Source organism: Leuciscus leuciscus (genome assembly GCF_965113295.1).
Source record: "Leuciscus leuciscus genome assembly, chromosome: 19".
In the NCBI taxonomy this organism is placed as follows: Eukaryota; Metazoa; Chordata; class Actinopteri; order Cypriniformes; family Leuciscidae; genus Leuciscus; species Leuciscus leuciscus.
This window is the reverse complement of record NC_138743.1, coordinates 31,266,444-31,279,707: the sequence shown is the minus strand read 5'-3', so window position 1 is coordinate 31,279,707 and position 13,264 is coordinate 31,266,444. Positions and strand designations below refer to the sequence as shown.

General features: G+C 39.0%; 1 protein-coding gene across 4 annotated transcripts; it reads left to right on the top strand.

The window, feature by feature from the left end:
* The first annotated feature begins 5,596 nt into the window (after positions 1-5,596).
* On the top strand, positions 5,597-12,471 carry max (myc associated factor X). Of its 4 annotated transcripts, none has more exons than XM_082148422.1 (5): positions 5,597-5,764; positions 6,086-6,112; positions 9,166-9,273; positions 10,757-10,880; positions 11,057-12,471. In XM_082148422.1, exons 1-5 carry the CDS (start codon positions 5,729-5,731, stop codon positions 11,242-11,244), a joined length of 483 nt encoding a protein of 160 aa, XP_082004548.1. In that variant the 5' UTR covers positions 5,597-5,728; the 3' UTR covers positions 11,245-12,471. The 4 variants fall into 4 exon arrangements, with proteins under 4 accessions (XP_082004548.1, XP_082004547.1, XP_082004550.1 ...); XM_082148421.1 differs by having other exon boundaries at positions 5,598-5,764; positions 10,742-10,880; XM_082148424.1 differs by lacking the exon at positions 6,086-6,112 and having other exon boundaries at positions 5,598-5,764.
* The last annotated feature ends 793 nt before the right edge of the window (positions 12,472-13,264 follow it).

Sequence of the window (13,264 nt, the reverse complement as noted above, 5' to 3'; positions counted from 1 at the left end):
TTTAGACGCTTTTATAGGTTTTTATTATATTATATTATATCATGTTATATTATATTATATAATATTATTAGGAACGGTACAATAAATAAATAAAGACCAGTTTTTTTATTAGTAGTATATATACAACATAAGACTGGACCAAGAAATGGATGATGCAGCAAAATTAGCTGTGATTGCCCAAATGGGCATTGATTAAAAAAAAAAAATTATATATATAGAACAATTCTGCCATATTGCCATCACCTGGCACTACGACGACGAGACCCTGAAATCGCTGTTCTGGATCGGGGCCAACTACCATAGATATCATATAATAAAGGCTAGATGTCTCGTCGGCGCTGCTGGCCAATGGAGGTCGACGTCCGCACACGGCGGCCATCTTGCCACAGGGAGCTCGCTCACATTGTGTTTTAATGGTGCATGTACTTTTAAATAACCATAACTTGCTCAATTTTCTACCGATTTCAAACGGTGTTGGTTTGTTATAAACGTCAGAGATGTAGTTATGACACTGCATACATATGAATAATTATAACATACATGTTCAAGCATTCGGAATTATAGCCACGTTAATAACGTTTGTAAGAAACCAAACCGTTTGTAAATCTGTCAAGATTTCAGCGAGATAAGAGGATTTGTGTTCGTGCTGATCACTCACCTTACTTCAGATACCACAGAGCTCGCCAGAAAGCTTCCCTGTGACAAGATGGCCGCCTGTGATGCCGTTCGAGACTCCGCCTTAAGACATCTAGCCTTATATGGATATCTATGCCAACTACCACCAACCTGTACACCTCCCAGACACCTCAGGACTTGACTGGAGGGAGGCCATCATAAGGTGTCTGAAGAGCGTCTGTCCCTGATCCAGGACACAGCCAGACCCAGCCCACGACCACCCTCGACCGCAGAGAATTCGCTAGAGACCCCTGCAGACGAAGAACGACCACCCACAGTGATCAGTGAGCCAGAGCCCAAAGAGGAAGGGACAGCGTCGAACATCGTCCCGGAGCCGAAGCCCCAGATTGAGTCTGTGGTAGATTTTTTCTTCTTTCGCACCTGACTTAAGTCTACCTGGGTCTCGTCTACAATCGACGTCCCTGAAACGTCAACAATCGACGTTAGTTTACCTATATCTGGGTCTCGTCTACAATCGAGGTCCCCGAAACGTCAATAATCGACGTTAGTTTACCTGTATATGGGTCTAGTCTACAATTGATGTCCCCGTTCAATAATATTTATACTCTAGCGTGTCTCCCCATTGACGTCGGCTGAGTCCCCTAACCCTAACTTGCTGCGAAGCAATAACTTAACAGACTCCAGACAATGCCTTTGATTAATCACGGCCTGAGGATCTCAGACAAATTTCAGAGAGAATCCCACCAGCAAAAAGAATACAACAGTTTTTATAGAATAGGAGCATGGCGAAGATGACATGATACATTACATAATTTCCCTACAATTTGATTGGTTCTTCATATGCAAACCCTTCTTTTACTTCTTTTACAAACTCTGTTTTCTTGATTGCTTCACTTTGTTCTTCAATCACGAGTTTAAAAATTTAGATATCTGTCTAAATTAATTTCCCCTTTTTGTAACATCCAGACATGATTTACTAACACACACTCAGTCACAAGTTTATACCAAAGGGTTTGGAAACATTTAGGATTCAAAAGCATATGAATGTTATTCCTGCAAGAAAAATAAATGTTAGTTATGATTAATTAAAAAATCCATCACAAGTCTGACTAGGGGTGTGAGCCAGCGACATCAGTGGAATTGGACAACAAGGACCGGCTGATGGATGTGGACATGGAGGCACTACCTCCTGTTATGAATCATCACTGTTTTAAGACAGCACTTAGACTGTTTCGTTGACCTGTTGGGAATTTGGAATTACTCCGTCACCTTCACCGCAAAGCTCAGCCAGTCCTCAAGCCCCACTCTGGATCCCTGCAGCCCTTCGTCATCCCCGGGAACACCTTGCTGCGATGTAAAGCCTCAGGTCGTGCGATCACCAGCCTTGCCCGAGCGAGAGGATCCTGTGGCTCCGCCTCCTGCCTCTAATCCCTTCACTCCACCTCGGCCCTTCAACCTGTCGTTACGCTTTGGCTCCGCCCACCTTCAGCTTTGCCAGACAACCTCAACCTTGTGGCTCCACCGTGTTCCCTCGTCCCTCCGGCTTCCCCTTGGTCAGTCGTCACTTTACTTCCGCTGCGGACTTGCAAGCCTTGTGCTGCGCTCAGTCCCTCCACTCCTATGGCTACAGCGGGTTCCTCCTTCCCTCCGCCTCCGCCTCTGTCCTCTGTCACACCGGCTCCGCCTCAGTCCTCGGGCACTCTGAATCCGCCTCGGACGCTCGGATTCGCCTAGGTCTCCAGTGCCAGTAATGTCGCTCAGTACCATTGTCTCCCCGTCTGCACCCTGGGATCAGTCGGTCGTCCCCCAGATGTCGTTGGCCATAGCAACATGGCTCCTCCCTCCTTCGACTCCTCCGTGGGCTGTCATCATGCACTGCCTTGCTCTGGGTCTGCTGCATCGGGGCACTCTCCTTCATCGCCGCTGGGGTTTTGTTGTCGTCCTCCTGTCACCATCCCTCCGCTGCCTCTATCACCATCCCTTCACCTGCTCCTCTTGCCACCTTCCCTCCCTTGTCTGTTGTTGCTGTGCAAGGTTGCACTTCTTCGGAGGGGGCGTAATGTCACACTTATGTTCAATTATTTTCTTTTAGTATTCTTTTAAATACTTTTAGTTTGTATTTATGAGTCCCATGTTCCTTTGTTTGAGTTTCCCGCCATTCATCAGTTCCCATGGACACTAATCTTCATCACAGCTGTTTGTCATTAGTTAATCACCATGTGTATTTAAGTTCGTCACCTTCTCTCAGTGTTTGTCCTGTCTCGTTTGAGTTAGCGTTTGTGAATGTGTTGCTACTACCTTCTGTTATTTTGCCTGTTGGATTATTATTAAACCCTACATTTGAACTTTATTATGATCTTCATCTGTCTGTCTGAAGTACATAATTTTATATTATCTTATATAATCTTATATTTTCTTATAATATAATATAATATAATATATTATACTGTATTATATTATACTATATTATCAAGAACAGTACTATGAATAAATAAAGACCAGTTATGTTTTTATATTATATTATATTATATTATATTATATTATATTATATTATATTATATTATATTATATTATATTATATCCAATGAATCAAGATCACTTAAACATTCAGTCATAAACATTTGAACATTATTTTAATCTGAAAAGTTTATTCTTACAAGGTATATTCTTAATTGATAGTGCCATCTAGTGTTGAATATTAAATACTTGCTACAAAACAAAATTATCTGAAAAGTGACTATACTTTATGGTATATCAAAATATAATTTCTAATCTACTGTATGTTATTCATGTCATATTTTAAGTATTTGTAAGCCTTTATTTAATATAACGGTATTTACATTATGAAGTGTTATGACAGTATACGCATATTTTTGTATTTGACTGATTTAATGTGTGTATTTTTACGTATACACTGGCATTGCGTTTCTCTGAAAGGGAACGGGGTGGGACAGATTAATCCTGCAGTGAAGCAGAGCCCCCCTGAGGAGGCATGGGGGAAGGGTGCTGGTGGGTCACATAGATTGTCTGAGATCATATCTGTGAGCTGCCACAGAGACAAAGCTGTTTTTAGGGCAATCACCCTTCATCCTGCTTCAGACTCCTGTAGTCCATTTCATTCTCCACAGCCAGTAGCATTTAGAAAACACAAACAGACAGTTGGAAGTGCACAAATGGATCATTACAAATGAAGAGGGAACATTATGAAAATGACTGGAAGGGGATTTGGCCTTAGGACTGCATGGCATCCCTAGTACATTTACATTTACATTTATTCATTTTAGCTGACGCTTTTATCCAGAGCGACTTACAATTGCTATATATGTCAGAGGTCGCACGCCTCTGGAGCAACTAGGGGTTAAGTGTCTTGCTCAGGGACACATTGGTGTCTCACAGTGGATTCGAACCTGGGTCTCTCACACCAAAGGCATGTGTCTTCGCCACCACCACCCCTAGTATTGACACGCCATGCTGTGCATTTGTGTACATTCTTTAACCATATAGACACAATATGGATTCAGAAAAAGTGCATGAATAAAAGTCTATATGACGAATTTAAAAAAGGAAATAAATCGAATGCATGAGTAAATGAGAAGTTACTTGGCTAATGAATATTGAATTGTAATAAGAGCAAAAAAAATATCTATTTTTTTTTATGACTTATTAGTTCATATACAGTATATGAGGTCTGGGGCAAGGATGCAGGTGGGTCAAGTATGCTGTATTATTTGTTCTGGCATAAGGTGGTCAGAGTAAAGATCGGATAATGAGAAAGGGTTAGTGACTGTGTTTGCAAGAGTCCTGTTTGGTACTCTGACCTTGTGGGGGAGTGAACACAACGATGTGCTTGTTTTTACCCTTTTACTGATCCAGCAGCTCTTATAATCCACTGTTTAAGCTCCTTATCTGTAGCACTATTTTGAGGAGAGAGGAAAAAAATACACTATCTGCCTTGCTTTTTAGGGAGTCTGACATTGATCTTTATTGTTGACTGTTTATTTACAACAGAACAATTACATTTTAAATAAAGTTCTGTGGTCCTATAAAATACCAGCACATGCATTTGATAATGGTCTGCTGTATTTTATCTAGATGTTGTGTGATAAGATTATAATATATATATAGCCCTTTTGGCTATTAGGCTAAATGTATTTTGTATTGATAACCATACATTTTTAAAAGTATGGATGTCTGAATATTGAAACCATTATTTAGGCATTTATAATTTCAAATACAGATTTAATTTTTGATAATCAGTCATAAGCAAAAAAAAAAAAAATTTAATCTCGAATTATGAGTATTTTTCATTGATCTATGGACATTCTTTTGATATTAACTGCAGAAGTTGTATCTAATTTATTTTAAACCTTATTTTGTTTAGTTAATTTCATAAAACATTTTTTTTTTTTACAACTTGCTTTGTTTAAGTAGGCCTATCTAAAATATATTAATAGAAACCAAAATGCAGTATTTCATAAGAGTAGCTGAATAGTAACCAATCTGTATGGATTAAGTTTATTTAGATAACTGTAAATTAACCCCTATTGATATTGTAAACTATTTATATGTGGTTTGTATTACTCTAATAATAATAGTGAAAAAAGAATATTAAAAATACACGAAATATTTATAGTGTAGTAGGCTATTACGTAAACATATTTGTAGTATTAGTAATCAGCGCATTAGCCACAAACAGCACTGGGCACTTTCCACGTGTCTTGCTGGAAACGCGACATAAAGTGAACTACAATTACCATGAGGCATTCCAACTAAAAGGGCTTTCCTTCAACGCGAAGCAGAGGCGCCACGCCGAAACGCTGACTGGGTGTTGTAGTTCTACATAATAGATTCGTTGTTACATCGACCGACAGCCACGGTTCTAAAAAACAACAAGTCCTACAATGCTTTGCGCCGCAATCCATACGTGACACGCCACGGTAAATGTCCGTGTGTAGGCGAGTCACGTGTATAGAGTCCGTTGATCTCGTTTCGTGTAAGCAGTGAATCTCTCCTGTTTGTTCATTTGATTTGGGCCCCATTTCATGTTGTTTTCAAAACAACATTTCGTGTAGATTTATCTATCTTCCGAAGAATGAGCGACAACGATGATATCGAGGTCGATAGTGATGTGAGTATAAGTTATTTGTGTTTGTACTCTGCATGTTTGAGAATTAAACCTCTTGTATTTTCAATTCTTGAGCCTCAATACGAGGCTAGCCTGTTAGCTAGTTAGCCAACCTAGCGTTTGAAATAATTTTCTAGCCAGCCTAATGAGAATATCCAGCCAGATGAGCAATTACACACGGGGTCGAGTCTATACTTGTCTCCATATTTGTACATTTGCGATGCTATGTACTAAAACAGTGCATTGCATCCATCAATAGCCAGTTAAGTATCACTCTTACACAGCTGTAGCTACAATTGTACTTTCTGTTCTGTTTTCTTACAGGAAGAATCTCCGACATTTCACTCTGTGGTGCGTAATAAGTGGAGCAATTAATCCAGTTTAACCTTTAATGCCCGAAAATATCTTCTCTTTTTGAGATTAGCTACAATTTATTTCCGGGTAGGTACTGAACGGCCGTAACTAATTTGCATCGTTGGACGACACAACAAGATAGAATCAAGCCTAAAAGGGGGTAGATGTGGTGGATTCGATGAACACGGGCAGGGACACACGCAGTCGGCTTGTTTTGAGTCGGTTCAGGGAGTTCAGTGCTCGACAGCAGGGCACTTGCTGCAGGAGGGAGGGACGTGAGTGAGCGCAGGGCTTATAGCGAGTGCGCGGCGCGATACGCTAGAACGCTCGCGTTATAATTGACGAACGAATTGTCTATAATCGAGCGTTCTGGCGTGTCGCGACGCTAGCAGGTGTACATGGAATATTATTGGACGATGTCCATACGACGGCAGGGTTGTAATTCATGCCTTTAACCCCTATGAGATCTTGTTTTTCTTAGATTAGACTGTATGAATAAATAAGCAACATTAAATATTAATCCTGAACCTATGGAACATCCTTGTTTTCAATTTTCAAAGTCATTTTTTACATATATATAAATTTTTATCAAATTATTAATACACACAAAAAACAGTGATAGAAAAGAGAAAAAAAACAAAACAAAAATGAAACGAAAGTTATGACCACACACACACACACCCACACACACACGGTATGGTTTGTAATTCAATGTAGATGTGTGGGAACCAACTATGATAGTTCCGTCATTTATGTATCATTACGCTGTTCCAAACCTTTTCTGTGAAACGCAAAAGATCTTTGGTAGGATGAGAAAAGGTGCATGTGAATGGTGACTAAGTTTGTCAGTCCTTAATATTTTTCTGTTTGAAATATTCTATATTCTGCGTTAAAGTCATACAGGTTTAGGTCAATGTGAAGGTGTTGATGATTATGCAATTTAAATTTATTTGTGAAATTATAACATCACTTTAAATTAACTGTAAAATTTCCAGTCCGGCCAGTGAATTAAGGGACTTTCTGTCAAGCTTCCGTTTCTGTCAAGCTTCCACGCCTTACGTTACTCATGCATTTACAATTAAAGCATAATGCTTTTGTTTTTGCCATTGACATAACAATAATCCAGAGCCTTGAGCAATTGCGTGCACCTGCTGCCTGGCTTCATGTCGTAAACGTGCATCTTTAAAGAGAAAAGTGTAGTGTAGAAGTGCGGTTATGGCATAGAGTAGCTAATTTCCAAAACCAATTCAGAAAATGAAATGATAAAATGGATTGAAATGTAAATTTGGACATTTTCATAAACTTAAAAAGGCCTGACCTTGGGATTTTGTGGGATGGGGACCAGTCTTACCAGAATGATCTTACTATGTATTGTAAAGACTTTTAAGTGTCGATTAATAGTTTATTTTTGTACCCATTTCTGCACAGGGATTTTTTCCCCCCCACATGTAACCCTAACCTGTTTGCTCAGCATGCCATGCACTTGGGCTGCTCTGTTTCTCTAGAGAATGCTAGACTGAGACAAATTTTACCTTCATCATGAAGTTTAACACTTATAATAGTGTTATTTTCATTGCCGTTTTTTGGCTTCCCAACCAGTAAATGTATTTTGCCGTTAAAGTGCATTTACTCGCATTCAAATCAGTCCAAACCTGTATTTATAGTTCCGTGGAACAAAAAGAAGATTTTTCGAAGAATGTTTCAACTGTCCGTGTGATGGAAGTTAATGCAGTCAGAAATGACTTTCATTGAATGGACAATAAACATGTTATGTGTTCCACAGTAGAATGTCATACAGGCTTGGAACGACATGTGGTGAGTAAACGATGATAGCCGTTTTGTTTTTGGGTGAACTATCACTTTTAGTAGTGGCTGGTCAGTCTTTGTAAAGTGTGTCGGTGGGGTTCATAGTGGGATGTTTAAAATAGCACTCATCACAAAGCAGGCTTGTTTTCACTAGCCTTGAGTTTTCATTGGGTAGACTGGAGACACAAGGTCTGCAATGTCTCTGAAGTCCTGTTTATCTCCCCCTTCTTTTTGTGCTGGGAGGAAATATTTTTTTTTTATCAGGATGTTGAGATCATAAGACAACAGAAGTGCATGTTGAGGAGTATATTCAAAGCTTTCCTCAGCAATACTGCTTGTCATTTTGGTTTCTTTTATAGCCTTTATACCTATAATTTCACTAGAGACATTGCTGATGTTTTTTGTTATGATAAAATTGTGGATAAGCCATATGCGGAGTATAATTTTCACTGTACTTGAGTGCAGAATAGCCCTTGACATGTTGAGCAGTCTGTCACCTCACGTGGATGTAATACAATCCTGACACTGGCAGTGTACAGTGTCACCTTTTAGACATCAGACAGACAGCCTGGATCTGCCAGTAACATTATGGCCACACCTCGCTCTTCCAGGTGGTGCGTAGACATCGGAATGTCTTTGTACTGCTCGGTGGCACTTTAACATTTGGATAACTGCTTTCGTTTTGCCCCTTTTTCCACGGAATGCAAAAGAGGCTCTTGTTAATGAGTCACTGGATTCGAAACAGGTTTTACAGCTGTGCCTTTATGTAATAACAGTGTCTTGGCCAAGCCCAGTGACATTGGACTCCAGTGACCATGTTGTTTTTTCAGGCCAACAGTCTCAGGGTACTAAAACCAGGCTTAACGTACTAGAGACTTTTTGTGGGATCGTGCAATTGCAATCTTTTTGTTGCGTCCTAATAGCAGATATTAGTATGTCTTAAAATAACTAATGGAAGTTATGATAAATTGTGCGTTAGCTAAGGATGTTCTGACAAACATGGTCCAAAAGAATAAGCTGCAAAAAACTGATATCATACAACTCTCTCAAAAATGTTTTTATAATTGTCAGTATCACTTCATTAAAACAATAGAATATAATAGTTTATGTTGACATTTAAAGGTCTACAATAAAATGTAAAAAAGTTTAGTTGAACTGTATATGTTTCCTTATGACTAACACTGTAACCCAATGGCACCATGACAAGCGAAGAGGCTGAAGCCATTGTGATTCTCTCATTGCAGGCAGACAAACGGGCACATCACAATGCGCTGGAGCGCAAACGTAGGGACCACATCAAAGACAGCTTTCACAGCCTTCGGGATTCCGTTCCCGCCTTGCAAGGGGAAAAGGTTGGTAAATGTCATTGGTAAAACCATGAGGAACACAAGAAGGCATAAAGGATGTTTGCTTTGTGTGCTTTTGGTCAATGAAATGTCTACTGTATTACACTGAAACTGTTAATTGAATGTAATGGGTTTAAATGTTCTTATGAGCTGCTTAGCTTTTGTTGATTTCCCTGATGTTTTAAGTTGGAGTTTAAGTGTGAATTACAAGTGTAATGAGAATTGAGAGCAGAGTAGATCCAGACTGATTGATGTGATCCATGTATAGTTTGGTGCCAGGAAGCCATTACAGGGGGAAATGTGGTTTCTCTTTCCTCTTGTGTGTCTTGTATCTAAAATAGAGAGCTCAAGAGTGTAGTAGAAACAATAGTTTGACCCTTATGTTAGAGCTATGTTTCTTCTAGGTATATATGCAAAAGTGCATGCTTTCTGTTATGTTTCAGTCTATTAAAATGAGTCGCATGACTAGGGATGCATAATATATTGGCACAATATTTGTTTTTGGATTATATTAGGGATTTTACTGGTATCGCATGATATTGGATGTTTAATTGTGCTCTATTTTACATTTAGATTAAGCTAGCGTTAGATGATGGCAAATGTAAAGATAATCTTAAACACTAATAATATTTAGCGAATCTCAAAAAATAACTTTTTTGTTGGAAGTACCATTATAAGAACTGCACTTTTTTTTTCGGGCAAGTGTGTTCTTGTGGAGTTTTTCATGGGCCAATGTGAATAAATCTCGGATTTAAATTCAAAGAGACGAGATAGTCTGTGCATGACCTGACGTTTTATTCTTGTCTTAAGTGAGGCGATGTAAGCATTATGAATCGCTGATGAAATTAAATGTTTCATTCATACTTCCAGAAAGTATAAAACTCCTTATAAAAGAAGTAAAAACTTATGAAATCCCTTATATGGACAATGTACTCCAGCTATAGCTATAGCCAAATAAAAAGCTGAAACATGAAGACAATAATCACATGATTGCGACAGTTTAGGCATCTCTCTGTGTTCTCATAACATTAATAAAGGTTGTGTCAATTAGAACTGCATTATTTATATACTTTACAGTACAGAAACTATTATTCTGATAAAAAGCCTCATTAAATATTAGTGACTTTAAAAAACGCATTCTATTTTACATTGTATAATATCCAAGATGAATTAATGCACAAGTGTTTGTAGTACATAAACCAATTATAAATGTGGCATTAGGAAAAATATAGAACATGAATTATAGGTTATTGTTCAACTGTGTATTTCATTTCTTAGTCAATCAAAAGCAAGAGATAAGAAAAAAATATACATGTAATTTAGTCAAATGTGTAGCTACCAAAAGAGAAGGTTTTTAAGCTGTTTGTGTGTGTTCATTAGGGTTGTTTGGATGAAATGGGTTTTGGGGTTTATGTATGTGCAATGATACTTCATTCCTTGCGTCAAATTCTAGTTTTTCATTTGTTGCTGACAGCAATCTATCAAACAGGCATCCCGAGCTCAAATCCTAGACAAAGCCACAGAGTACATCCAGTACATGCGACGAAAAAACCACACACACCAACAAGACATCGACGATCTGAAGAGGCAGAACGCCCTGCTGGAGCAACAAGGTGAGTGTCGCTGTGTTACTCCATGCTTTTGCTATCTGGTCATGGTGATTTGTGCCAGTAGGTTTGTGTGCTGAAGGAAAAGCCTAATTTGACTTGTGCTAGTTCCCTTGTGCCTCAAACAACATGATTTTGAGTAGAAATTGAAGAATGTGTCGTCTTGTCTCTTTAATTTCCAGTGCGGGCACTGGAGAAAGTCAAGGGGACCACACAGCTCCAGGCCAACTACTCCTCTTCAGACAGCAGCCTGTACACCAACCCCAAGGGCAGCGCTGTATCAGCCTTCGACGGTGGTTCCGACTCCAGCTCAGAGTCTGAGCCGGAGGAACAGCGTTCCCGGAAGAAGCACCGCGGGGAGGATAGCTAAATAGCGGATCCTCGGCCCGCTCCGCAAAGTTCTCCTCTGAGGGGAGGGAGAGTCACAGCATTGGCCTGTTTCTTGTTGTATTTTGTGTACCTCAATCGCCCCAAACCACCTTGATCAATCTCTTTCAGTGAATGTCAACCCTCGCCTGAAGAAACCTCTTCGCCAGGTTTGGAAGAGCGAGGGACGCTAGTTACGGGAAGAACACTCACGGAAAACACGGCTTGTTTTTACTCTCCCTCCCTCTCCGACTCTGTTCGTCCAACTTGCGTCCTGGCACACGCAACAACAAACGATGATTTAAACCCAAAATGTGGCAGCTTTGCAACTTAAGGACTTGATGCTTTGTTTTGTTTTTTGTACCCTTGTCTGCGATCCCTCCAGGTGGAAATTCAAAGGGTTGAATGAGGTGTACAGCTCCTAGCACTGCTAAAATATAAATTTTTGTTGAATATCTTAAAGCCTGCTTAGAACTTACCCATAGCTGAATTGTCCCGAGTGGTTTGCCTTTCTAAATATGTTACTTTTCCATAAAGGATTGTTTTAAAAGAAAATCTATGAGTGTAGCCCTTGTTAAACCTAGGGGGATGAGTAATACGTTTTGAAATGTTATTGATAAAATCCCTTATTTAAAAAAGAAAAGAAAACCAACATTCTTTATGGGAAGGCTGCTGAGCTTGTGTTGTATTTGTTGTTTTAGCCTGATGTAGTAAAGTTTACAGGTTGGGGGAAAAAAAAAGATACCTTTTTTTTTCTTTTAAAAATATGGGGGTTAAAAAGTGAAAAAAAAACACATATATTTTGAATCTGTCATCTGAGCCTCCCAAACATGTATTTTATGTATTTCACTCCATACTGGGAATATAAACGTTCCAAATGATGTATCCCCCCCACGAAGCTAGTCGATATTGAAAGAGTAGATTCATGTCGTGACTTTTAAAGGTAAATGTTCTAAATGTTCATTGGAAATTTGACCGCTGCACACCGCAAAAAAAGTTGCATTTTGAGTGTCTAGGAGACGCGAGTGAGTGCGCGAGTGTGTGTGTGTGTGTGTGTGTATCTTTTACCATATTTTCCACTTAGGACATTAGTAAAACTGAGTAGGTCTTTCTTTGTCTGATTCCATTCCATGGAAATTACAGGTATGTTGTACATACTGCCAACAGTTGTCTTGCAAGATGAGGCCTACCTTTACAATGAGAATTATAAATAAAACTATTTTATCCTTTACATACGCTGTGTGGTTCTTTCCAGTGGTTCTCAACCTTTTTGACTCCAGGGTTCCCCTTTTCCCACAACAATAGATTTTTTTGTGCAATTTCTAGCTGATCCAGGCCTGGTTTCACAGATAACGACTAGCTGAAACATTCTAAGACTGAACTGAACACACTTACAGACTGTTTCCAACGACTGGAGCAGATTTTAAACACTGACTGAACGCAACTGTCTCTGTCCTGGCGCGTTTGGGCATGATCAGTCGTTAAGTATCTAATTACATTCATAATCGGCCTTACAGTCGTTAAGTGTGTCCCTGTCTTAAGCCAGGATTAGGCCTTGGTTAAATTAGGACTTTTAAGTAGTTCTTTTAAATGTGCATTAGATAAAAAAACATTACTGGTGTGCATCAATCTTATAACGGCCATAAATGTTTGCAAACGCATGGCATAGCTATGAAAATGTATATTCATAAAGATATCGTTTTTTCCCCCCAAATCATTTACTCTCCCTCATAGTTCAAACCTGTATGACTTTGAGATAATTTTTAATATATTGATGTTAAGATCAAAAACAGTGGTCCATATTATTTGTGCACTGTAATCAAAGTTTTCTGAAGGCATTAAACAGCTTTGTGTAAGGAATAATTGAAAATTTACATTATTTATTGAAAATGTTCTCCATCATAGCTCTTAAATCTCATTCATATTTCTGCATGGTCAAAGATACAAATCAAAATATGTGAATGGCCTTTTCACTGTTTGAATAAACAAATTTCGATTAGAAATGTTATGGAATCAAATACATT